This window comes from Ictalurus furcatus, chromosome 19, assembly GCF_023375685.1.
Source record: "Ictalurus furcatus strain D&B chromosome 19, Billie_1.0, whole genome shotgun sequence".
Classification (NCBI taxonomy): Eukaryota; Metazoa; Chordata; class Actinopteri; order Siluriformes; family Ictaluridae; genus Ictalurus; species Ictalurus furcatus.
The window spans coordinates 6,960,777-6,987,675 of record NC_071273.1 but is presented as its reverse complement, the minus strand read 5'-3'; the positions used below and the strand labels follow the sequence as shown (position 1 = coordinate 6,987,675).

The 26,899-nt window shown below is 39.2% G+C and overlaps 3 protein-coding genes across 4 annotated transcripts; 2 read left to right on the top strand and 1 right to left on the bottom strand.

The window, feature by feature from the left end:
* Window positions 1-490: 490 nt before the first annotated feature.
* On the top strand, window positions 491-5,947 carry atp6v1e1b (ATPase H+ transporting V1 subunit E1b). Its single transcript, XM_053650430.1, has 9 exons — window positions 491-719; window positions 1,760-1,825; window positions 2,006-2,115; window positions 2,276-2,342; window positions 2,428-2,517; window positions 2,993-3,061; window positions 3,160-3,254; window positions 3,361-3,448; window positions 5,396-5,947. The coding sequence occupies exons 1-9, from the start codon at window positions 687-689 to the stop codon at window positions 5,456-5,458; spliced, it is 681 nt and encodes a 226-aa protein (XP_053506405.1). The 5' UTR covers window positions 491-686; the 3' UTR covers window positions 5,459-5,947.
* A 103-nt stretch (window positions 5,948-6,050) lies between these two features.
* ada2b (adenosine deaminase 2b) lies at window positions 6,051-14,951 on the top strand. The gene is made up of 10 exons (XM_053650427.1): window positions 6,051-6,297; window positions 8,975-9,290; window positions 9,495-9,714; window positions 10,353-10,563; window positions 10,639-10,766; window positions 11,022-11,112; window positions 11,228-11,336; window positions 13,203-13,360; window positions 14,286-14,488; window positions 14,575-14,951. Exons 1-10 carry the CDS (start codon window positions 6,274-6,276, stop codon window positions 14,663-14,665), a joined length of 1,551 nt encoding a protein of 516 aa, XP_053506402.1. The 5' UTR covers window positions 6,051-6,273; the 3' UTR covers window positions 14,666-14,951.
* A 66-nt stretch (window positions 14,952-15,017) lies between these two features.
* rad51ap1 (RAD51 associated protein 1) lies at window positions 15,018-22,710 on the bottom strand. 2 transcript variants are annotated; one of them, XM_053650429.1, is made up of 10 exons: window positions 21,611-22,710; window positions 21,427-21,473; window positions 19,086-19,206; window positions 18,857-18,963; window positions 18,657-18,728; window positions 18,181-18,261; window positions 17,801-17,950; window positions 17,513-17,683; window positions 16,605-16,760; window positions 15,019-16,050 (listed from the first exon to the last, which is right to left on the bottom strand). In XM_053650429.1, the coding sequence occupies exons 1-10, from the start codon at window positions 21,625-21,627 to the stop codon at window positions 15,923-15,925; spliced, it is 1,050 nt and encodes a 349-aa protein (XP_053506404.1). In that variant the 5' UTR covers window positions 21,628-22,710; the 3' UTR covers window positions 15,019-15,922. The 2 variants fall into 2 exon arrangements, with proteins under 2 accessions (XP_053506403.1, XP_053506404.1); XM_053650428.1 differs by having other exon boundaries at window positions 15,018-16,050; window positions 21,427-22,710.
* Between the last annotated feature and the right edge of the window lie 4,189 nt (window positions 22,711-26,899).

The window sequence follows — 26,899 nt, the reverse complement described above, 5'->3', positions numbered from 1 at the left end:
GCTCCATGAAGACATGGTGTGTGAAGGTTGGAGTGGACGATCTCGAGTGTCCTGTACAGAACCCTGACCTCAACCCCACTGAACCCCTTTGGGATGAACTGGAACACCGACTGCACCCCAGACCTCCTCAGTACCTGATCTCACTAATACTCTTGTAGCTGAATGATCACAAATCCCCACAGTCACGCTCCAAAATCTAGTGGAAAGCCTTCACAGAAGAGCGGAGCGCATTATAACAGCAAACACAGGGGGGAATAAATCAGGAATTTGATGTCCAACAAACACATATGAGTGTGACTATCAGGTGTCCACATACTTTTGGCCATACAGTACATAATTACTTTAACCAGTACTGGATAAGTGTCCTTACTATACATAACATTTAACATCACGACAAATTAAGACGCGTGTCCACCATCTGGACAAACCGCATTGGTCACGTGCACTTAATCCTGATTGGTCCTCGGAAGAGGAAGTGCGTGTCACGTGACGCCTGCGCTTGTTGACCGAGAATCAGCTGATGATTTGAGGGACGTCTCATTCCGTCACGATTTTAAACCTCCAGTGTGTTTTATTAGCTCCAGTTCACTTGCAGAAGGATTAAAAATAAAAAGGGGTCTGGAGCTCTAACCTTCGTGGTACATCTGAATTTGGAGGAGTTTTAAAAACATACACAGACAGCAGTCATGGCGCTCAGCGACGCGGACGTCCAGAAGCAGGTAATGATGGGATTATAGAGGGAAGTGTTACGTCATTAAACCTCATATTACTGCACTGAATAATTGCGATCACACTGAATTAGCGTTATGGTGTATTTAAGTAATATTTAGTGCAATGTGTGAGCGGCTACAACCTTCAAAACCGTTATAGGGAAGGACACCGCCATTAATTGTGTGGGTGCGCGTGCACGTGCCGCGCGCGTGCACGCACGCTTACATATTGGTCAGATAGAAATAACATTCATGGGATTTTTGTCAACTTGCATTGAGTCAAGAAAGTCCTTTTCAACATATCCAGTTATAAAATATCATAATGAATTTGATTAAAACCTGTTTAATAACCTCCAGATTGATAGACCTAGTGTTACCATGTTAAATCACTGAAACACACACACACACACACACATATATATTGCATCTGTTCAACTGTTTACAGAATTAATACTAAAACATCTCTGTATGTCCCGCACTGAAATCCCGGTGTATAGTCAGGCCAATATATTTCTCAGTTTTCCCTGATGAAAAACAAAACAAACAAAAAAGCAATCGAAACCATCATAGAAATTCTAATGGTTTCCACTACAAATGCCATTACAAACCATCAGTTAACCATTAAAACCATTACCAAATGTAAGAGGTGTTCAACCTGTCCTTAATGGCGTCCATAGACATAACAGTTTACCACTCGAAGGCAACAGTTGACCAGTAGAGACCCACAGGGATCATTACAGTTTCCATTAAAACCATTACAATTCCTATTAAAACCATTACACATTCTAGGAGTGTTTCTGTTGTGGTGTTTTTTCCCCAGCAGGGTTAATCAAGCAGCAGACATGAAGTCACGTGAAAAGTTATGAAATTTAGCACAGAATGTGTTGTTTTGTTTTTTTTTTTTGTTGTTTTTTTAACAAGACGACACTTTGTTGATCGTGTTCAGACGTTACTTGATAAATACTTATCAGTCATCACAGCAGCCGGTTGACTTGATTTGATTTTAACTTCACTTAATATCTTCTTTCTCTGTTTCTCCTTGTCTCTAGATCAAGCACATGATGGCTTTCATCGAGCAGGAGGCCAATGAAAAAGCAGAGGAAATCGATGCCAAGGTAAACATCTATGATGGCCTGCTTCAAATACTTAAAAATCTTTTACTCACTATACGGCTATCTTTACGGCCGTTTGTTTATTTATTTATTTATTTATTTATTTAACATATTCAAGCTCAAGTTGTTCATCGCTAATTCTAAGCCTTAACAGGTTTGTTAAGACTTACCCTTTCTCCGCAGGCAGAAGAAGAGTTTAACATTGAGAAGGGTCGCTTGGTGCAGACTCAGAGGCTGAAGATCATGGAGTACTATGAAAAGAAGGAAAAACAAATTGAGCAGCAGAAGAAAATGTGAGTCACGTCCTGCAGAACGCCGTGCCTGGGTAACTCCAGGATTAGACTGGAAATTTCTGCAGGTTCTGCTCTGTGTGTGTGTGTGTGTGTGTGTGTGTGTGTGTGTGTGTGTGTGTGTGTGTGTGTATTGTGTTCACACTTTATTCTTGTTCCACAGTCAGATGTCAAACTTGATGAACCAGGCCAGATTGAAGGTGCTGAAGGCTCGTGATAACATGATCTCGGTCAGTTTAACTCTTTCTCAGGGCAGATTCGGACCCGACGTTTGCTAGTGTGTGTGCGTCTTTGTAACGTTGTGTGTGTGTGTAGGACATGCTAAACGATGCACGTCAGCGCCTGGCTAACGTAGCCAGAGATCCAACCCGGTACTCAGCCCTGATGGACGGACTGGTGCTACAGGTAATATTCATGCACTGACGATCCCAAAGCCTCGTTCGTGTGATTTTAATTAATTAATTAATTAATTAATTATTTTGTAAATAAATACATAATTTTATTTTTCAAATTGATGTGAACAAGGGTTTGATACCAAGACTGCTTTTAGAATGTATAATTATTACATTTACAAGCTGGTATTGGACAATATAAATGTGGGTGTAGAATACAAGAATACAGATGTAGTGTGTGTGCTACACATGTATGTTGCAAAGGAACATTATTTAAAATGTATGCCGTTTAAATATTTACATTTCTGTATGCTATTCCCTTATTTCTACTGTAACAATGGAATTGTAATTAAATGTCTCCTTCGTGTCCCACGTTATCAGGCAAATCGTATACCCGCCATAAGGTTTTAAGATTGGTGTTCTAGGTTAAATTTGTGAGGATAATGACGAGAACTTTATGACTTGTGTGGTTTTTTTTTTTTCTTCAGGGTTTTTATCAGCTACTTGAACCCAAAGTGATGATCCGTTGCCGCAAGCAGGACTTGGCCTTGGTGCAGGTCAGCTTTAACTTCACGAAGTGTATGAAGGATTTAACTTGTGATTTGATGCCGTTAGAAATCCAACTAAAAATCACGTCTCTCTCTTTTAACGTCAGGCTGCCGTGCAGAAAAACATCCCCATCTACAAAGCAGCCGTGAAGAACAATCTTGAAGTGCGGATTGACCAAGACAACTTCCTCTCTCCAGACACGTACGTATCCGCTGTCGAGTGGAATTCGTTTCCGCCGTCGGATTCTGAAGCAGCACGTGTAGTGTAACCGCGTGTGTTGGCGTTGTCTGTCTTTCTCTCTTTATAGCTCGGGTGGGATTGAGATCTATAATTCAGATGGCAAGATTAAGGTGTCGAACACTCTGGAGAGCAGGCTGGACCTTTTGGCACAGCAGGTAGAGTATCATGGAACCATGGAAATGGTGTTGTGTCATGATGGTATCCGTCACAAGCTCTTTTTAATCCTTAGCTGATCATGCAAAATCTGCTTTACTATCTTTCCAGGTTATCAGTAGTCAGGAGACATTGATGCATTGAAATATTGGTAGTGAATCTCAGTATAGAAGTTCGGTTTCAATTTCTTGAGGATCTCGGTCCGAGGCGTAAAAGCAGAACCTGAACGTCGGTGATATGACTCAGCCCTGTGCTACTGTCTAGTACCTTTGGCAGACGGTTTATTATCCAGAGCGCTATACAAATGAGGCAGAGTTATAAATATCCAAGCACCTAGCTGTTAACGTTCCCAACTAAACATGAACTTTTGAGTAAGTGCTAGAGCTCAGTTAAATTTCTGCATTTGCAATGACAGTCATGTAAAAAAAAATAAGTACACCCCATGGAAATGTATTTATTTTCACATATTTGGACAAGCAAACATTCGATCCTCTTTGAAACGGTGCCTATTGATGACGTTTATATAGTTGAACAAAACCACAAGGTTTTCAATCATTTATTCAACAGAAATATCAGTAGATGTGGAAAAAGTAAGTGCACCCTTGGTGTCAGAAGCTAGTATTGCCCTCTTTAGCAGAAATAACTTCTCGTAGGCGTTTCGCGTAATTGTCCATCAGGCTTGCTGGAATTTCTGACCACTCTTATGCAATACTCTTTCAGTTGCAAGAGGGTTTTCATGTATATACTGACCATTTCAAATCCCCCCCGACAACATTTCAATGGGATTCAAGTCCGGGCTTTTACTAGGCCATTCCATAACCCTCCATTACTTCCTTTTGAGACTTGAGACAAACGGTCCAGTCCCTGAGGCAGCGAAACAACCCCAAACCTTAACATTTCCACCACTGTGCTTCACAGTTGGTATGAGGTGCTTCTCCTGAACAGTTGTCTTTGGTCTGTGTCAAACATGTCTGCTGTTACTGTGGACAAACAACTCTCTTTTATTCATCTGTCCAGAGCACATTATTCCAAAAGGTCTGGTCTTTGCCTATATGCTCACTGACAAACTGTAGTCTTACAAAGCCTTTTTCTTGGCACGCCTCCCATGCAGGTCAAATTTGTGCAATCTCTTTCTGATTGTAGAAGCATGCACTTTGACACCAGCAGTTGCAAGACTTACTAGCAGATCCTGTGATGAAATTTTGGAGTTCTCTGAGACTTCTTTTTACATCAGACGGTCTGCTCCTGGGCTGAATTTGCTGGGACGACCAATCCTGGACTAATTGGTAGTCATTTGAAATCTGCACCATTTGTAGATTATGTTCCTTACAGTGGAATGATGTAATTCAAATAATCTGGAGATCTTTTTAAATCCTTTGCCGGACTCCTAGGCATCCACAATTTTATTTATTTATTTATTTATTTCCCCCCCAAACGCCTTAAAGAACATTTTAGATCTTGGCATGATGACCCCACACACCTCAATAGCAAAGGGAACACCAGACCGTGGATATGAGCGGGGTATAAATAAGACAGGTTCCACCTGCGCTCTCTAATAGATTAAATAAAACCGAGAGACGGCAAATTGCAAAGACCATCAATAACAGGACAAAAACAACGAGATCGCCGGATGATGGAGACCTTCCCATGACTCAGATGCCTTGGAGAATAAATCTGATTTCAAATTGGATGTAAAAACATCTGTTGTAGGAGATGACTTTATAAACAACGGTAAACTATTCCATAATCGTAAAACAGCGACAGAAAACCATTAAACCTACAAGATGGGAGATGTGAAGTACCATGTAGAGCTTTAAAAACAAACAACATATCCTTCAATTCAATTCTGTATGATTTGTGTATGAAGTGTATGCCACGTAAATGAATTGTATTTTTCTGATTCTCATGTTAAGTCCTAACCCAGTTCTTTCCTTGACTTTCCTGCTTAGATGATGCCTGAAATCCGAGTTGCCCTGTTTGGTGCGAATCAGAACCGCAAATTCATGGATTAATCATCTCTGCGTGTGATCCCAGGAGCATTCAGGACCATAACAGAATGAGGGAAAAAAACACCCAGTATTTGTGTGTCTCCTTTTTTTTTACTTTGATGTAAAAGACTGAATTCATGTGTCAAGTAGTATTTAACTTATGAATTGTATGTATATGTATGTGGTGTGTATTGTGATTCGTTGTTGCTGTTTGATTGGCTTTTAGATGGTACGCTTCTTATGTTTACAGGTGAGTCTGGATGGTTACACTCACGACTTGAATTCAAGTCTTACTGATAAGTAGTAGATATTTATGACATTCCACCATATTTTGGTTTACATTTCAGTACACATTACAGGATTTCCTTTTTAAAGAGGGTTTTTTTTTTTTAAAACCCTGTTGTCCCCTTTTGTGCAGATCACGTGCTGTATAACTGAAGAAAACATTTTTGTTGAAATGCTGAGATCACTTGAATGTGGAAATAATATAAAGAAATAAAGAATATTCCGTGACATGCTGTCTGTTGTTGACTGTAAATGTATTGCTCAGTGTCTGCCTCTCTGCTGAGCAACTCAAAATGGAGGATGTTAAACCGAAGAATGTGCAACTGTGGAATTTCTTTCAGACACGTTTAGGATCTTATGACTCGCTGTGTTCCTCTATTGTCAGCGTACTTGGGAGAAATAATGGAGTGCCTTATTCAGCTGACCAATTGTGTTACTATACATTGGGGAAGTGAAATGTCGTGAAATAGGGGCAGTTGTGTGGGAGGTTTAGTCTCTGCTCACATGCTTCTAGGTAACCAGCACTGTATGGCTCAGTAGTGAACAAAGGTTTAATGAAAGGTGCTGTCATTTCAAGGGTAAGTGTGTTTGCATATTTAACTTTATATATATATATATATATATATAAATAAATAATTTTTTTTTTCCCTTTATTTGGATGAAATCATGTGCAAGAGAAAATATGTGACGATAAGGAGACGGAGCACTTGTAATGTTATCTTAAGTTATTTCATGTTGTATCTTGCTATAAGTCTGTTTTGCATGAGAACATAGAGAACATGTCAAATGTTTAAACTGAGGAAATGTACCATTTTAAAAAAACAAAACAAAAAAAAGGTCAATTTTGAATTCGATGGCTGCAACATGTCTCAAAAAAGTTGGGACGGGGCAACAAAATGCTGGAAAAGTTAGTGTTACTGAAAAGAAACAGCTGGAGGTTAACTAGCAGCAGGTCAGTAACGTGACTGGGTATAAAAAGAGGATCTCAGAGAGGCCGAGTCTTTCAGAAGTAAAGATGGGCAGAGGTTCACCAATCTGCGAAAAACTGCGTCTACAATTTGTGGAAAACCGTTTTATGAGACGTTTTCTTTCCCCAAAATGGTACATTTCCTCAGTTTAAACATTTGATATGTTTTCTGTTCTATTGTGAATAACATATGGGTTTATGAGATTTGCAAATCACTGCATTCTGTTTTTATTTACATTTTACACACTGTCCCAACTTTTTTGGAATTGGGGTTGTAATTCAAATAATAAATGACCATCAGGGACGTCGCTAGGCCAATTACCAGCCAATATATTTTCTTTGTTCTCATCAACGGTTCGACTCCATCGCATCTTAAACATGTTCCTGGGCGGTGTTGTGGATAAAAAATGTCATAAAATAAACATAAGGGAGACCTAGCATCCAGCAAAGGGGAGAAGAAGAAAAGACGGGCACCTAGACACATAGAAGTGGGATTAGGCGGACATTGACAAATTGGAATTACACTTTAAAGATCTTTAAGAGCAGTAGTAGTCAAAAAAAGTCAAAAAGAGGTATACGAGCTGAGCTGAGGAGGGCTAATACACACACACACACACACACACGCTCGTATAGTCAAGGGCGGGCAAGTAGACACAACATACACACACACTCTCTCTTTCTCATACACACACATGAATAACTTTAATAATATCTTATAGTAATAGAGAAACTCTCTATAAAAAAACAGTAGGATATGCAGGACAGTAGAACTGTAATGATATTAAGAAGTTGGAAGTACAGTAAACCGCTTTTCAAGTAGTATAAATATATATAAAATAAGAAATATAGTGCAAATATGAAAATAAATTATAAACTAGAAATACAGGAAAATGTAAACTTACTCATGACTCAAATGGTGAGGGTTCTTGTCTCGCAAGGAAGGCCTTAATTTTAAGAAAGAACCATGAGGAGCCATTTATAAGGGTGGCTGAGTCAAGCTGCCCCCCCCCCCCCCCCCCCCCCGCGAGATAACAGTAAGACCAAGGTCACTCTAGATTGTTTAGTCTTGTCCACTTTCTATTTTACGGGTTATTCAAACTCTCTGGTTTCGATTCCCTAGGTAAATGAAAAACGAAGTTTCTGATGCCCTAGGTAACTGAAAACTCTGGTTTCTGATTCTCTGTGTAATTCAAAACTCTGGGTTTTTATTTTCTGGGTTATTAGAAATGCCTGGGTTCTGATTTTATGTGTAAATTAAAACCCCTGGTTTCAATTCTATGTGTAAGTGAAATAGCCCTTTTCTGGAACATAAGAGTAAGGTAAATGAGCTCTTTTTTAACCCTATTGGTAGTGAGATCATAGTCCTCTTGAAACATATGGGTTATTTAATGTGTAAATACAGTATAAATACTGGAGCTTAAGCTCAGGGTATTGGGATCACTTCTGAGAATTCTCATCGGTGTGGATCTCGTGTGGTGGAATGGAACAATAAAGCTGGACCCTTGCTTCTTCTCACTCACGGCTGGTGTATTTTTTTCTATCTCCAGCTGGGCTCAGAGGTAGATGTGAGTATTGGCTTCTATGTTGAATTTTAAGTGTTTTTGGGTAATAGGCTAAATTTGAGCCAACAGCGGGCATTAGGACCTGGGAGAGGCTTCTGTACACGCTACACACCTATTTATCCGCGTGTTTTTCGGTTTATAGACGCGCATCCGGCGGCTTTACCGTGGGTTCGTCCCGTCGGCGGACCTCCAGACAGTAAGCACGTTTACGTGCACGTTAAAAGTTCATTTCAATCGAGCTAAAGCAAAAATTCGCCTTTATAAAATGTCACGTAAACGCTTTAATTCTAATGAAATCGAACTGAAATCGGACTTGAAGCTCGACTTCGTGCAGCATGTATACACTTTAATCGATTAATCAGTTTCTGTTGTTCAGCGAATGATCCACACACAATGACACATTTTACTGTTTTTGGTTTTTTTTGGCTACATAGTACAGCCATTTTTGCCTTTTGTTGGTGTTGGATGGATGGGGACTTTAATTTCTTTAGTTTGATATAATTTTAAGTCATATTACGCTGTAAAACCCGAGAAGGTCATTTAACTCAAAAAATTTGAGGAAACTAATTACCGCAAAATTTTTAAGTTGATAAATAAAGTATGCCCAGACCCCCCACCCCAACCCCAATTCATAAATCTCTAATGATGTCCCTGATGACCGTTAAGGATGAGAATTGTAAGTAATGAATTGCACTCCAGTTATGACTCTTTCACCCATTCTTCCAGACCATGAAGAGATTTGACTATATATCCTGCGGTACTACAGCTCTGTTGACGATGCTGATCGTAACCTCCGTGAAAGAGAGCAAATGTATACCAGACCCTCATCAGAGAGAGCTTTTACTCCAAGAGGAAGCCTCCAGGCAGATCGGTGGCAGAGTGGAGCTCAGTGCAGCAGAGCGTCGGCTTGACTCCTCCTTGCGTAAACTGAAAGAGCAGGAGATAACGGCTCGACAGTTCCCTCCAGCTATGCACTTCTTTAAAGCAAAGCCCTTCATCCAAAAGAGTCCTGTGTTTAAACTACTTCAAAAAATGCCAAAAGGTATTTTTGTGATTCTTTAACCGTTTTCCACGATCATTATCTAAACTTGTCCTCAAGGACCCTCAACCAGTCCACATTTTGGTTCTGTTTGTACTATCTATAATGATACCTGATCCAGATATTAAGAAGGTTCCAGAGGACTGAATAGAGAACCGAGAACTAAGCAGGTCATGATCACAGCATTCTGCTGTCTGTTCCTTTAAGGTGCTATCCTACACATACACAGCTCTGCTCTGGTAAGCGTGGATTGGCTCGTGATGAACGTAACATATCGGCCTCACTGCTATGTTTGCTTCACATGGACGGGCCGCGCGCAGTTTGTATTCTCGGCACTGCGGCCACTCAGACGTTTGAGTTGCTCTCGATGGAACCTGTTGGAGAACCTGAGGGCCACCATCAGTGATGTACCTGCTTTTGACAAGAGGTGATCTATAGCACAATATTATTATAAAACATGAGAAGCAGTGAATAGAGAGTGTTTTTTTTTTGTTTTTTTTAATAAAGTCCTGCTAGAGTGTGTTTCAAGATTGGAATGGTGATACTTCCAACTGTTTGAACTGAAGTTAGAAATATGAACGTTGAATCGGTGCAGTCTTGTCCGTTATAGTATGAACCATCTAAAATGTATTATATAAAGCCTGATCTTCTGAAATCCTACATATTCGTTCCTTCATACAATGGATATGTATAAAAAAAAATGACAGCTTTTTTTGGTGTATAAAAAAGGAAACCAAGGTAAATCATGTGAAATGTTTTAAATCATGTCCTAGCTGAAGGCCCATAACATGATGCTCCCACCACCATGCTTCACCATGGGTTCATTCTTTGGCTGATAAGCTGTCTTGTTTGTACCCCAAACATACCTTTTAGAATGATGCCCAAAATGTTCTACCATGGTCTCATCAGACCAGAACACATTAACCACATAGTTTGGGGTGATTTAAACAGGATTTGCTTGAGAAACTGCTTCCATCTAGCAACCCTACAACAAAGCCCAGACATGTGAAGAACACGAGATTGTTGACTAAGGTCAGTCTAATCTTTTACACATTTTACTCTCAGTTTGATGCGGAACCTCACGCTGTTCACCGAGGACCCCGATGTGGCATACCCGACCCAGGATGACGTGTGGAATCAGTTTGAGCAAATATTTGCCTCAATCTCCGGGCTGATCACCTATGCACCTGTTTTTAAAGATTACCTCTACCAAGGCCTCCTACAACTCTACAATGATAATATCTTGTATTTGGAGCTGAGGGCTGGCCTGTCCAAGGTTGGTGAATATTTAGTATGATTTATTTATATATATCTTAAAAAATGAAATCCTAACCATGAATTTCTACTGCAGATGTATGAACTTGATGGCACCATCCATGACATAGAATGGTCGATCCAAACCTACAAAAATGTAACTGAGCAATTCAAATTGGAGCGTCGAGATTTCATGGGGATTCGATTAATTGTATCTGTCCATAGGTAAGCTGACAAGGAATGACATTTTTCAAGTTGTTCTGCTACAGCAAGAAAGAGGGAATATCTTTTACAGTGGAGTTTAGCACTCCAGGACAATCCCAGACACTTGAAAGCTGTTTTTTTTTTCAGAGTGCGGTGGCCTAAAAACTTCATGAAGATTCTTTATGTTGATTTTTGCTGATGTTGATTTTCACTCATCTGTACGTCTGGTGAATGTTTTGTTGGTTTGAAATGCATCTTTTCTGCTTCCTGGTACAGGTCACAGAATTTGTCGACTGTCAAAAAAGCAGTAAAAGACACCATCGAGATGCAAAAACGATATCCTGAGATCATCGCTGGCTTTGATCTGGTGAAATCCCTTACTTGGCTTGACGCCAAAACCAAAGTAGAAATGCATCTGGTATTTTGTTTCTCTTACATGACCTTCATATGACTTTTAACCTTGGGATTATGTCTTGTTGTAGGTTGGGCGTGAGGACGGAGGAAATTCCATCTATTATTTCCGAGATGCTCTATCAGTTCCTGCTGAGGTTAAAGCGAAACTTTCCTACTTTTTCCATGCAGGCGAGACTGGTGAGTCTCATATATATATAACTCGCATTCAAATATTTACAGAAGAAGACATTTTGTTCTGATTTCTTTACAAATACCTCGCAACAAAAAAGATAAATCTGTGAAAAAAGAACTGGGTTGGGTAAAGGAGCACGTTTGTGATTTACACTGTGATTTTTACGGTGTCTTTTGTGGGAATTATAGCCTGATTAGATATAACTTAATTCACTTTGCAGCTCTTGCTGTAGGCACAGTCCTGCTTATACAATTGATCAGCCCTGTCAATCTGCCTCTAATCTTTGGAGAGAATTGGTAATAAGAGGCAACTTATAGGTTTACCCTCAATTAAAAAGGATAGACTAAGCCTACAGCCTACTGTAGATAACCATACGTTTGTAAAAAAAAAAATTTTTTATTAGCGATACCTAGCATCACTAGCTAGCAGGAGCAACCACAAGCTTACTGAGGGCCAGGAGAGAAATAAATAAATTAATTAATTAAAAAAAATAAAAATAAAATGGACACCTCCTATTAGGCAACCATTAGAGCACGTCATCATGTTTCCTCACATGTAACATATTCATATTCATGCTTTCTCACCATTTGAAGGGCAGTCATTAGGGCACTGTAAGGGAGGGCACTTGATCACATTTTATCTACGGTAGGTAGACCCTAGAGAGGAAATCAGGAGGGTGCACCTCGAGTCGTCCAGTGTTACCTAATTTAGTCCAGTTTTCTCCACTTACACAGGCTACATTCATGCAGTGTTTAAATGGTCTGGACTTATATAGCGCTTTTATCCAAAGAGCGTTGCACCGTTACTCATTCACCCATTCACACACACACACTCACACATTAATGCTAGCAGAGCTGCCATGCAAGGCGCTAGCTTGCCATCTGGAGTAACTTGGGGTTCTGTGTCTTGCCCAAGGACACTTCGGTATGTGGAGTCACATGGGCCGCGAATCGATCCGCCAACCCGCTCTACCACCTGATCCACAGCCGCCCATAGAATTGAATTGACCCTGGCGTTTACCATTGGTGTAACTGGACGTTCCTGTGAACACACCGGCTCCAGTATGTAATCTGCCTCAATGTGTGTATTCCTGTCCACACACTCACAGCCAAGATCCTACAGCTCTGGATGTGCGCCGTAGATTCCTGCACCTTTTTTAACATCTATTTGAATGATTGACGCCCTGTCTGGGACCATCTCATGCTGGCTAAGAGCTCATGTCGAATTAGATGTGAAGGTCTGCATTAACGAAATGACGGATAACAAAACGTCATCCAAATAGATGAAAGTGTCACTGGGAATAATAGAAGTATCGTGTGATGGTACCAGGTAAATTTCATCAGAAATTCACCAGTCAAAACAGAATTGTAAATAACACATTTGTACATAACCTGCTCCTTCCATTACAGTCTTCGAGGATAGCGTCACCCGAACACCTTCTCAAATCCACCCTTACAGCTCAAAAAATTGGTGTATTGGTGATAAATCATCTATATTTAACCTTTAGTATAATGAAAGTCTCAAAGTTTGAACGTATATGGTCTCCCTTTCTGTCCAGTCTGATGTGGTCTACTTGATAGCTTCTACATGCGTACAGCATGCCTATAAATACATCTGAATGTATTACCTTATATTATTAATATGCTTAGAATTATCGTTGGTTGCCTTGAGCAGTACATACACCATGAAGTAGAAGCCGCTGAATGTGGTTTTGTTTATAATTATACACTACTTGAAAATAGCTGGTGGCTTTTGATACTCACTTAACTATAAACTCATCCTCTACGGTTCAGGTGATGCAAATATTTAATAGTTGACATACTTAATATAAACTATAATCCTGTTTATATTGTGTATATGTGTGTTTATAGACTTATACGGCACAGATGTAGACAGGAACATTCTGGATGCTCTGTTGTTCAACACTACGCGTATCGGGCATGGTTTTGCCCTGGCACACCATCCCCTGGCAAAAGAGCTCTCCAGAAAAATGGGCGTGCCAGTGGAAGTATGTCCTATATCCAACCAGGTATGGCCTCAGCACCAAATGTCTACAACAGGGAAGCACACAAATATCCCTATAGCTACTGAGCTAAATATGAATGCTTATTGTGTTTGTGTATTGTGTGCTTTGTTTAAGTTATGGGTGTACTGCTTTCTTATAGTGCTTTCCATTTAAATACCACTAACATATCAGAATGGTTTTATTCACAAAATACAGACGTACAGAATGCCGTGATTAGCCACATTCTGTATGAAGTCTGTTCATGAACTGATATAATTTCCAGTTTAATTAGCGTGGGTTTTTGAGATTAGCATGAACGTCTGTGACCTCACTTGACTGCGCCCAGCGTTTAAAGACATGTATTATAGGAATCGTCTTCTCAGTGGTGCTACACTATAAGCCAAAAATATGTGGACACCTGACCATCACACCCATATGTGATTCTTCCTCAAACTGTTGCTACAAACTTGGAAGAACTCAATTGTATAGAATGTATTTATATGCTGTAACGTTACAATTTCCCTTCTGTGGAGCTAAGAGACTCAAACGTGTTCCAGCATCATAACGTCCCTGTACACAAAGCGAGCTCCATGAAGACATGGTGTGTGAAGGTTGGACTGGAAGATCTCGAGCGTCCTGAACAGAACCCTGACCTCAACCCTTTGGGATGAACTGGAACACCGACTGCACCCCAGACCTCCTCAGTACCTGATCTCACTAATACTCTTGTAGCTGAATGATCACAAACCCCCACAGTCACGCTCCAAAATCTAGTGGAAAGCCTTCCCAGAAGAGTGGAGCGCATTTTAACAGCCAAGGGGGACTACATCTGGAATGGGATGTTCAACAAGCACATATGGGTGTGATGGTTATGCTTTTGGTTATATAGTGTATATGGCTATGTGTCTTTCTCTTCACTAATGTCTTGATGGGTTTATATGTATTGTAGGTGCTAAAGCTGGTCTCAGATCTGCGAAATCACCCCGCTGCAGTGTTAATGTCAGAGGGACATCCCATGGTGGTGAGCTCCGATGATCCGACCTTGTTTGGCACTGCTGGACTCACCTACGATTTCTACGAAGCCTTTGTAGGACTCGGAGGTCTGAGTGCCGGTGTAGGCATGCTGAAGGAGTTGGCAATGAATTCGATCAGGTGGAAGGTTTTGCATTTATCGTTTAGACTAAAGCTCTTTCTTAACTTTGAAAGAAATTTCTGACTGACTTTTTGTTTGTGTACAGGTACAGTTCCTTGCCACCAGTGCTTAAGGATAAGGCCATGGCCTTATGGCAGCAAAAATGGAACAAATTTATATCACAGAATTCAGCATAGTTACAAAGAGTTGACGAAAACAATTGAATGACAATTTCACACTGGGAAAAAAACAACCCCAAAACAAACAAGCTCTACACTGAAGCCACAGTTTATTGGAGTATTGTTGCAGAGATGTTTTGGCCATTTGACTAAATTCTGGACTTCAGGTTTTATATACATCTCTGTCACATGGGACTGGGTGATATAACGATATAGTGATAAATTGTTACAATATGCTTTTCTGAAATATCATGGATTTGTGATATCTGCTTTATAATAAATTAAAATAAAAACTATTTCCACCAAAGTGACTGGACACAGCTGAATTTTGTAGTTAATCTTAAATCTTTTTTTAAAAAAAAAAGAAAAAAAAAAGATTTATTTCTCCTTTTCAGTGTTAAATATAAAAAAACACAAATAATTTAGTGAGACAAATAATTATAATAATAATAATAAATTTTATTGAGTGCCTTTAAAAGCAGCTTCTCAAAGCGCTGTACACAAAATAAGCAGTACATGGAAAAAAATTATAAAAAAAATAACAACAATAATAATAAAAGTAGACATGTTCAAATGCAACTTTTAAAAAGTGTGTCTTGAGTTGAGCTTTAAAAATGTCAAAGGTCTGAGCTTCCCAAAGTTCAAGAGGACGAGAGTTCCAAAGGGAAGGAGCGTAGATAGAAAAAGCTCTGTACACAATTGTCTAGAATGTCTTTGTATGCCGTTTCTACTGTGCGTGAACAAGCCAATTAACCTAACAGTACTTACGTCTTTATAAATCAACAAAAATCGAACTTCAGTAAGAGACAGAACACGAAAAGAAAAAAAAAAAAAAAAGTAATACGTTACGTTTTCATTCAAGCGGTCAGTTTGTGCCGCGTGTTTGAACCGTCCGAATTGTGTGTGAAACCCAGCTTTCGAGTCTTTTGATTCAATTTGGAGCAATCCATTCATTTTGCTCGAAGGGTTCAAATGTATTTTAGTTCCCAGCTCCCATTTTAACAAGTCTGCAGCCTACAAATTGAGAGACCTCGACTGAAACGTGACAAGGGTTTCATTTACACCTTTAATTCTCACCGCACAACAAATACACAAAGACAAATAAAACACAGCAAAGTATGTCGATTGGATGTTTTTCCAATTTAAAAAAAAAAAAAAGTTAAGACAGTCGAAAAAAAAAAAAAAAGAAGACATTAGCTATACAGATCATGTTCAATATAATGGATTTTTTTTAGATTTTATTTTTTTTTAAATTAAAAACAAAGCATACAGTTTCTAATGTGCTTCTGCATTGGGATGCAGGGGTTTTACTCGAGCCAGGCGGGACAGTCCTAATCGTAGACCAAGTCCAGGCGACTTCATGGCAGGACTCTGACATGAGCTAGGGCTCCTTCCTAGCAGACCTGATAACATTCAGTGAAAAATAAATGAACAGATTGTTTGCTTATGGTCTCAGACATATGAATTGATACGCAGTACTTTGATTCCTACAAACTTTTTAGAGCAAATCATCTGCTTGCTGTGTATAACCCCAATTCTAAAAAAAAAGTTGGGACGCTGTGTAAAACGTAAATAAAAACAAACATGTCAAATGTTTAAACTGAGGAAATGTACCATTATAAGGAAAAAATAAGGTCATTTTGAATTCGATGGCTGCAACACGTCTCAAAAAAGTTGGGACGTGGACAACATAAAGATTAGAGAATTTTAATAATAGCAGAGGATTTTAAAAAATAAATAAATAAAAATAAAAGGTTTTCAACTGCTAGGTGGTTTGTGTGTCAGGGCTCAGGAGCTAAAACTGAATGACCTGCTGCGCATTCAGACAGACACTGAGACACATCCATTGTAGAGAAAGCCTCTCTATGCAGCTGAGGTCTGTACATGATTTTGATCAACTGTGCCACATTCACTTTAAAGAAGTCGTCTGCCTACAGGTTCTTCACACACGCCTTACCAGGAGGAGTCCACTTGGGCATTCTGCCCTCGGCGGGACTGGTATGGAGGGCGGATTTAGACACAGGAGGAGTGGTGGGAGTTCTGTTCAGTGCGGAGAGGGGTTGAGCAGCAGCTGGATTCCTGACTCCTGGACTACCGACTGCTGTGTTTTTACCTTAGAAGAGGAAAAAAAAAAATATATATATATATATACACATATATATAAAAAATGCAAATCAGTTACCTGTTACATCCTGAGTACAAGTCACTGATGACACAAGATAGAGCCAAAAGTATGTGGACACCCGACCGCCAGAAACGGAAAGTGTAGCCATTCAGTGTGATCAGTCGAGGCCAGAGTGATGATAGGGCTCTTGTTCAGTAAGTGCCATGACTGACATTTAATTCAAAGTGCTAAGACAGACTGATGTGGATGGTTCTGATTATCATAATCTAATTTCCCCCCTTGTATAATTTTTCCTGCCGTTCTACCGTCAGCTAGATCACACCTCCGCCATTGTGTGGCGTCAGAAGCACGTGTTATAGTTACAGACTTTGACTTGCGCTTCAGAGCGGTGTTGACGCCGGGGACGGACTAAGCACTAAGTAATGGCAGGCAACCGCCTTGGGCCCCCGGAAGCCAAGGGCCCCCTAAAAATTGATGTATTGATGTTAAAACACTGGAATGAATCATATCGCTGTTATTTCAGCAGCGTCAATACAATAGTCCCCTCCCCCAACCCCAGCTGAATAGGGCCCCATTCTGATATTTTTCCTAGGTCCGCCCCTGTGCTGACACAAATATACACATACAGCCCAAACGTAACATCAGCTTGTCCCCGCCCCCTGCGCTAGTGATTTGTCTGCCCCTGACTTAGGTTGAGATCTCATTATTAAAAAAAACAAAAACAAAAAACGTGTACAAACCTCTGGACTGCGGTTTGGTTTTAGCCTGTTTCGTTTGCTTCTTCTCTTTCTTAACAGCTTTGGGGGATGTCTTTCTCTCGCTCTTAGCCTTTTTCGTTTTCTCTCGCTTTCTCTTCACTGTGTATTCTTCATCCTCACTCTCGTCCAGGTCACTGAACTCGGAGTCACTCTCTGGATACATACAGGACAGAGCAGCATTAAATCGAGCAACTATACATTACAACAGAAGCCCTGCACTTCTCAGCACAAACACCATGCTGAGAAGGATAATTGAGTGGGTTGATGTACCGGGTGTGTTCTGAGGTCTGTAGTCTTCGTCCTCTTTGTTCTCCTTCACGTCCCGTGAAGCACACTGCTGTTGCTCGGGCGCTTTTTGGGGCTTTCTCTTAGTGCATATGGCAGATGAGGGCGTCTGATCGCTGCTGATCTGATCTAATCCTAAGGTTATAGGGCAGCAAGGTTCATTTCAATTCAACGTTCAAGTTCTACTTGCTTTCAGTGAGCAGAATTATGGGACTGTTTGGGGAAAATAAAAGGAACTCGTATGCAAATGCTACCCCCCCCTCCCAGATAGCCAGTAGATAGCCATTCAATTATCATATTTCTTAGAATGTGAAGCTTGAACTAGTGACCAGGAAGTGTCCTGTGAACTCAGAAGTGTGACTTACCCAAGCAGGTGACGTCCACGCTACAGTTTGACAGCACAGGGGGCGATTCCTCAGAAGCGTGGCTTGAAGGCTTTTTATCGTCTTGAAACAAATCAATTTTTTTTTTTTTTTTAAACGGTTAGTTGCGGCAAAACCATTTCCGAATACAAATACGGAATCATGTGTTCAATCCGTCCAGGATTTTGCGAACGCGAAATCAAGGGAACGCCGCAAATTTACTGCGGATTTTCCCGCAGATTTGGGCCAGAAATCTACGGTCACATTCGTCGAGCATGAGTACATCTAAAAGGTCTCATTTACCAACATCATCACTGTGAAAGTCTGTGTGCAATTGTAATCTCAATTGCGACTACTAATTCAATGAGTTTTCCACAAAAAATGCGCAAGTCGCGTTGCAAATTTTGAAAAAAGCCGCAGTAAAAATGGAGCATTTTTGGCCACAAAACATAAATAATCCTGTATGGACTGTGTATTACCAAAGCAGCTGCCATCTACACTGAAGTGTGTCAGCACTGGAGGTACATCTTCACAGCGTTCTGACTTTCCATCTTCAGGGCAGAAGAAAAATAAACGTAGATAGTGTTTATTAAAATCGGTGAAGGGACACAACTACATTCATTTGACGAAGATACTTTAGTCTATCAAAAGTTTCATCAACATGATACCATGTACACACCTAGACTATTGCTAGGTGGCTGTCCAAACGTCCCCGCAGACTGGAGCTGAGACAGAATGAGAGCAGTTTCTAAATCTCTCTCATACAGTTTATCATCCAGAGACACTCTGAAAAACAAATTGACATAACTTATTTTGCATTTTGCATTCCCGGGAAACATGATTTTCAAACCGCCACACTATGGAATGTTTCATAGCGTTAGGTTAATCAAGGACGAAAGAAAGGTTACCTCTCTTTGCGTGCTTTAGCTGTTGAATCAATCGTTTCATTTTTCCTGGGCTTGTCTTGCTGACATTCCTTAACAGAAGCTCGAGCTTTTTTGTTCGGTGGGGCTGTGGCAAAGTCCTCATCTGTTGTGCACATAAACATAGAATTAGCAACAGCAACTGAAATTTGTATTGCTTTAGGCCATCACGAGCCACCAAAACAGCTTCAATGTGCCTCGGCATCAATTCGACAAGTCTCTGGAACTGTACGGTAATTGGTATATTGGAGAGCACTGTGTAACACGTCGCTCCAACATCTCTCGTAGACCAGGGCGGCTTACGTATCAACAGGCTGAAATGGCTAAGCCTCACGTCTTTCGAAGATAAAAAAAAAAAAAAAAAATCAGTTTAAGGATTCGTTTTTTTTTTGTTCTCGAGGGGTATGGGGGGGGGGGCAGATCTTATTTGTGGCTAACAAATGTTTCAAAGAGGATTAGTTATTTATTTTTGGTGAAACCGGAGTGCAACAGCACCACCAGCGTAGAAAATCACATATTAACTGTAACAAGCCCAGCGCTGTACATTCACGCAGCCAATCGATAACACACAGAGTGACACGCCCACCTAGTTCTCACCTCCGTTTGGGCTAATATTCAGTCGCGTCCATAAGTATTCGGACAGCGACACGATTTTCCATAATTTTGCCTCTGTACACCACCACAATGGACTGTAGTCTTTGACAACGATACGCCTACCTCCTCGAGGGTTCTTGACTTGGTTAGATGTTGTGAAGGGGATGATGGGAGAGTTCCCACAAACTGCTACCAAATGCAAATTCAACGCTTGGAATCAACTCCAGACCTTTTATCTCCTTAATGTGTCATGAAAGAGCGAGGAAACACGCCAGACACCTGGCCATGAAACTGCTCATCAGTCGACTGTCCGATTAATTTTGAGCCTGTGAAATTGGAGGTACTGTGTAAACAAAAAAAAAAAAAAAAAGGCTGCAATGGCTATACGGTTAACGCAGTATGTATTTTTGTTCAACCCCTTGAATTAAAGCTGAAAGTCTGTTCAGTTCAATTTTATTTGTATAGCGCTTTTAACAATGGACGTTGTCTCAAAGCAGCTTTACAGAAACATATAAACACGGGATACAGATTTTTAAGTGTGTGAATTTATACCTATTGATCAAGCCGGCGGTGACGGAAAAACTCCCTAAGATGATACGAGGAAGAAACCTTGAGAGGAACCAGACTCAGAAGGGAACCCGTCCTCAACTGGGTAACAACGGACAGTGTGAAAGTAAAGGACAGTTCATTATGGTTTCAACATGAAGTCTGTTTGTTGAACTAATCCACTTCAATCACATATTGACTGCTTTATTTCAAATCCGTTGTGGTGGTATACACAGGCAAAATTATGAAAATGATGTCACTTTTACACATTTACTCATTACGTTACTTCTGTTCTGCAAACACGCTTTGGCGAGTAAATACTAAAGTTGTGTCGTAAATGACGTACTGTACACTTACACTATGCATTATGTACTCTACTGTCTAGTGTGCGGGTTTTTTTTATACTAACCGGAAGTATAAGCCGCTTCCTAGTCGACGGCGCATGACGTCATACACACATAACGTCACGCTGTTAGCTTTAGCAGATACCCAGAGTCACCGACACTGACTTTCTTCAGTTTACTGTTTATATACTTGGTTATATATTTAGTTTCTTTTATATATAAGTATTTCTGCATTATTTTTATGGATGCACAAAAAGCACGGAATTAAACCACAGTCCTAAATGAATAATATATATTCCAGTGTGTGTGTGTGTGTGTGTGTGTGTGTGTGTGTGTGTGTGTATTGGGTTCTTTTCAGTCTTATATAACTGGACAGACAGTTGTGTAAAGTTTTCGTCTGAAGTTTATATTTGTAACACTCAGTTTGTGGTGGATTTTATCTTAAATAAACAAAATGGTACTGAAACTTTGCCCCCATCTGATTAATTCGAAAAAAAAAAAAGAAAATCGATTATAAAAACAATCGTTAGCTCGTAAGCCCTAGATGTAAATGTCCAAATATTTACAGACCTGACTGTATTCTAGACCAAGGTCATAGGATATGATTTACATCATTTTAACACTCATCATGTCCTGTGGATGAAGATCTTGTCATCCTGGAAGACACCGCTCTCATCAGGATAGAAATATTTCATCATAGGGCAATGTGCAGTGACACTTTCCCCAACAAATCTCCCAATCGAAGTGTCCTTTTCTTTTCTTTGTCACCCAACACAACACAACACAGTCCTAGGATATAAAGTACTATAAGTGCAATACCAAGGAAAATATCAATGCCTTACCATCATCATCATCCAAGAAGTCTGAATAACTGATGGCTTTCTTATTCCTGACAAACACAATGAACACACGATGACTCATTTCATAAACACACACATACATACATACATACATACATACATAACAACACTAACCTCACAGCAAAAAGCAAACATTTACAAAGACAAACAGGAGATCATAACAAACCTAGATGGCCGCTCCATTTCTTTAAAAGTAGATAAAGTATTTCATTAAATGAACTCTATTGATGTTTTAAAGGATTTTGTAAACACAGAGCTTGCTACTAGGCGCTACGAGTTCATTCTTAGAGCTGGCTAAAACGCGTCTCTATCTTAAAAATATAATAAAGGGGAAAAATTGTCTTTAAAAAAAACAACAACAAGCTACCACTGATTTTTCACAAACGAGCTTAAATATGATTGTCGTTAAAATAATTACTTCAGAGATAGTTACGAACATAAATCTCCACAAAATCTATCACTTAACCCGCCTAAAAACAAACGGGAAGCAGTCATTTTGCGATTCAAATGGCAGATTCGCAACAATCACGCTTAAAAAGAAAGAAAAAAAAATAAAAGGATTATTGTCCTATATTTCACAAAGTGTCTGACTAATGTGAAGGATCATTTGTGTCCTGTTTTCAATACGAATTTCTTAGTATTACATACTGATCTTTTAAAACAAAACAAAACAAAACAAAAAACAAACAGAAATAAAGTGTGCTGTGAAGAGGCGAATCTGCTGATGAAGCTTTGCAAATGAGAACAATGACGCAGAAACCGGATGGATGTAGAGGTGTTGCATAATACTAGTCTATACCTACACGATATGGTCAAAAGTATGTGGACACTTGACCATCACACCCACACAGCTGTGTAGAATATATTTGTGTGCTGTAGTGTTACAATTTCCCTTCACTGGAACTAAGAGACTCAAACGTGTTCCGGCATCACAGTGTCCCTGTGCACAAAGCGAGCTCCATGAAGACATGGTGTGTGAAGGTTGGAGTGGAAGAACTCGAGTGTCCTGCACAGAGCCCTGACCTCAACCCCACTGAACCCCTTTGGGATGAACTGGAACACCGACTGCACCCCAGACCTCCTCAGTACCTGATCTCACTAATACTCTTGTAGCTGAATGATCACAAATCCCCACAGTCACGCTCCAAAATCTAGTGGAAAGCCTTCCCATAAGAGTGGAGCTTATTATAACAGGAAAGGGAGGACTAAATCTGGAATGGGATGTTCACCAAGCACATATGGCTGTGATAGTCAGGTGTCCACAAAATTTTGCCTATATGTGCTTAGTTGTATTGTGTATATATTGTGTAGTTTAGTAAATAGTATGTGTTATGAGTGTATCATATTTTGAAACAGCTTACTAGTGCAATATGTAAGGTTTGAGACTTAAGGTCAGCTAGATTTGTGAAATCTTTCCGTTGATTTAGGAGCCCTTAACAGGAATTACACCAGAGGTAGTAAATTCACTTCTATTACACTTAGTCCAGTGTCAAATGTGTCAAAAATAAGTCACTTTAGTAGACCAAAAACACATCAATAACTCTTAAAAGTGTCCATTTATCGGGATTAGCTCACATCACCAACCAAACCTTCCAACCCCGACACCAACACCCACACACCCCTTATACTTTCCCACATTTTTTTAGTCTTAAACATGGACCTAGATGGCATGACATGGGATTGGGATCGTATGTAAATTTTTAATTTGCTCCTTCTTGGCTAGCACCTTACACAGAAAAAGGGGGTATAACCCTGAGTTTATTGCTCGATATTGCCCCCTGGTGGAATATGATGTGGACTGTTGTGGAAATATTGTGAATTCAGATAAATTGAGACACTTTTCTGAATTTCCAAATTGTCTAAGCTTTCTTGGCATTAATAAAAACATATACCTCAACACCATACATTTCTGAAATCCTCAAAGTGTCGACTATGTCTATCATATTCAGAACAAGCATGGCTTACCCTTTTGTCAAGACTGATTAAAAGCCATTTTTACAATTCCGTTTGGTCTTATGAGACCCACGATTTCATTGCTTTAGGTTTAGGCACAAGTAACAGCAGGATTGGAAAAAAAAAAAAAAAAGTCTAATATTGTATGAACACAGTAGTACAACTGAGTAGGTCTACATATTAAGATAACATTCTATAACTCGCTTCTTACATCAATAGCAGCAATAACAGGGTTTACAATGTCTTCATTATTTTCCCAATACATAATCAATGTTTTCTCAAGTTCAGCATGAATTCATAAATGTAATAATCTACAGTCAAAAACCAACACTAAACAGTTAGTAACATTTTATAATGTTTTTTTGTTGTTGTTGTTGGTTTGTTTGCAGTAGCAGCATATTACAGGATTTAAAAAATAAACACCAATAAACATCAATCTATCTAATGACATTTATATTTATGGAATTTGAAGGACATTCTTATCCTGAGTAACTTACAATGATCTAATTTTTAAAGACAGCTGAGCAGTTAAGGGCCTTGCTCAGGGGCCCAGCACTAGCAGCTTGGCAGCTCTGGGATTTGAACTCCTGCCCTTCCAATGAGAAGGTCAATGTCTTAAGCACATTTGTTGCATTATGTACAAATGTGTCATAAATATGTAGAATAAAGTATTCGACAATTTTTATAACTTAAAAAATATCCAAAGCACATGACATTTTTCCTAACCCAAGATTGTGGGGGTCAGCTTCCTGTTTGATGCTGACCATGCATCCTTACAGTATAAGCTATGACAGGGGTTCCCAAACTTTTCCAGGGCAAGGCCCCCCAAATGGCATTAACATTTGACCGAGGCCCCCCTTTTGCAAGATGTCTTTAAAACACATTAAAAATACAGACTTCTGAATACCCCCCCCTTTTTTTTATTAATATACATAATAATATAATAATAATAGAAATAATTATAATAATATAAAATGTAAACATCTTACATTTTTACATTACATTACATTAGGAATTGATTGTGTGTGTGTGTGTGTGTGTGTGTGTGTGTGTGTGTGTGTGTGTGTGTGTGTGTGGTCGTCTGAGACTGAGAAAGAGAAAACATACATTTATTTATTTTTCACACCAAATTGTTGAGGCCCCCCGGGCGCCCCCTGGCGGCCCCCACTTTGAAAACCACTGAGCTATGATGTTATATGAATTAAGTCACGTGCCAAGTTATTTCTATCAGGCACTTCCACTACAAGGACTTAAGAACAAAAGTTTTGATTTTCACTCATTAGGCCAGAAAATTAATGTTTCTAAGGTTAACCGTCCCAGTTAACCTGATGTCCCAATATACTGGAATTCACCCTATCTTTATGTGAAGTATGTGAGTTAAATGAATGCAAACTTCTGGCTAACACAGGGCTTTACTCCAAATTGTATCAGCAGACTGGCATACATTTTCCTAGTCAGTGAGTCCTCAGGACTGCAGCTGAGAAACCATTGGTAATAAATAAATGTCTGGTACAGAAATTGAACACCGAGAGTTAAATTCCCAATGAAGAACCAGTGTCCCATTGAGAACATTTTAAACTTCTCTAATATGTGAATACTGATATTGTATCTTCATGTTGTGAGCTAATGAATTAAATGACTTGGAAAGGAGCAACTAATGAACATATAGCCTTACCCTAATTGGGTATTAACCATTTAATATACAGGTATCAGATGGCTATATATATTTGATAGCGAAATCCTCGACCTAGGCAAGTTGTTCACGTGGGTGCAGATGTTGGAATGAATTAATTAATGCATACAATTCATTTATTCATCTTCAGTAAGCACTTTATACTGACTCGGGGTCATGGTGGGTACGAAGCATGTCCTGAGCACACGCGATACAAAGCGGGAAAACACTGAGAATGGGACGCCATCCGTCGCAGGGCACCCTTGCACACAGACACACACACTGACACATTTGTTTTTATAGACAGTCCAGGATTTTGTGAGGTGGGAGGAAACCAGAGAGCCCAGAGGAAACCCACAGACAGTTAGTTCTGTGGTCAAGTTACCTAAGGTGTGTTTGAAATTGGTTTATATTGTGTTATTACCCTGAATATTTTGGTTAAATGACCTGAAATGTGTTTATACTTGCAATGTGAGTTCATACACTGGGGTTTTAATGCGTGTTTATTATCAATGTAATAACTGATGCTTATTAAGGCAGTTACAATGAGTAATACTGCCGGAATGTTTCAATTATTTTCTAACATTTTAACCGACTGTTTATGTATATACCGTTACACATGGTTCACCAATAAATGAAACGTATATTCAGTATGTCTTTTAATGTGTCAATACATGAATTCGTGTGTGTTTAACATGTTCAAACTATTACAATGTTACTACAGTATACATGGAAAAGTATATATACAATATGTATCTAAAAAGAACAACTTAACAGAAATATTATGCTTATATATTACAGTAATCCTTTTCTCTTTTTTACTGTATAGGACAATTACAGCTTGTTACTGTATAATTCAATATTTTCTTTTACAGTAATACTATATACTCCAGCTACCAATTACAGTGATTAGTAAATAGTTGTAAACAGCCGTTACAGTAGCGTTAATTCGTAGTTATTAATAGTCGTATTAATTTATATACTGTACAAAAGGCCATCTTTTCTCTGCATATGTAACATACTTGCTGCATCTCCCCAGCATGCATTAGGTGCATGATACCTGTACCCCAGCACATGCAAGATTAGCAGCAGACTCCGTTCATTTGGATTAGTTCCGTGATGCTGCAACTGTAGAGCAGTATAGCAGAGGGAAATGTGGCTATCAGTGTTTAGCGGAGTGTTGTTCATAGTGTTTAAAGGAAACTAGAGTTTGTGAGAAACTATAAACCAAAGCATATTCTTTATTAATAATAATAATAATAATAATATGTCTGAGAAACCTGAGACAACTAGCCTACTGTTAAACTCTCAGTCTGATCATGACACCGTGCACTTATACGGCAGCAGAAAGACATATTCACACAGATATATATGTATATGAAGTGTGGGTGGCCAATAAGAACACGAAGCACAAGAAGTTAGAAGAAAAAAAAAAAAATCTAATCTATTCATCTTCTCAGACAGGAGACAACATGAATATAACCGTTTCCATTACATTTTAACACCCATATAAATAATGCTATAAATAAAAACAATGGAATTAAATAAATAAATACACAAGATATTTTTATACGGTTACAAAACATGCCAGCGGTGGGCATCCTGCACCAGTGGAGGGGTTTTTTTTTTGTTGTTTTTTTGGCAGATTAGGAATGAAATATAATATAATATTATATATATATATATATATATATATATATATATATATATATATATATATATATATATATATATATATGGACTGGTACAGGATGAACAATTCTGAAAAAGGTGTTGTTTTTTTTTTTGGAATTAAAAAAGATCTTAAATCAAGACTTTGGACACTTTCTT

Coding starts and splice junctions, on each gene's coding strand:
- rad51ap1 (XM_053650428.1), bottom strand. CDS start 21,538: ATGTATGTATGTATGTATGTGTGTGTTTATGAAATGAGTCATCGTGTG. Junction 19,207..21,426: donor CTTCTTGGATGATGATGATG/GTAAGGCATTGA, acceptor TGTGCACAACAG/ATGAGGACTTTGCCACAGCC. Junction 18,729..18,856: donor GCCACCTAGCAATAGTCTAG/GTGTGTACATGG, acceptor TCTGCCCTGAAG/ATGGAAAGTCAGAACGCTGT.
- ada2b (XM_053650427.1), top strand. CDS start 6,274: ATGAAAGGTGCTGTCATTTCAAGG. Junction 6,298..8,974: donor AAGGTGCTGTCATTTCAAGG/GTAAGTGTGTTT, acceptor CCATTCTTCCAG/ACCATGAAGAGATTTGACTA. Junction 14,489..14,574: donor TTGGCAATGAATTCGATCAG/GTGGAAGGTTTT, acceptor GTTTGTGTACAG/GTACAGTTCCTTGCCACCAG.
- atp6v1e1b (XM_053650430.1), top strand. CDS start 687: ATGGCGCTCAGCGACGCGGACGTCCAGAAGCAG. Junction 2,343..2,427: donor CTCGTGATAACATGATCTCG/GTCAGTTTAACT, acceptor GTGTGTGTGTAG/GACATGCTAAACGATGCACG. Junction 3,062..3,159: donor AGGACTTGGCCTTGGTGCAG/GTCAGCTTTAAC, acceptor TTTTAACGTCAG/GCTGCCGTGCAGAAAAACAT.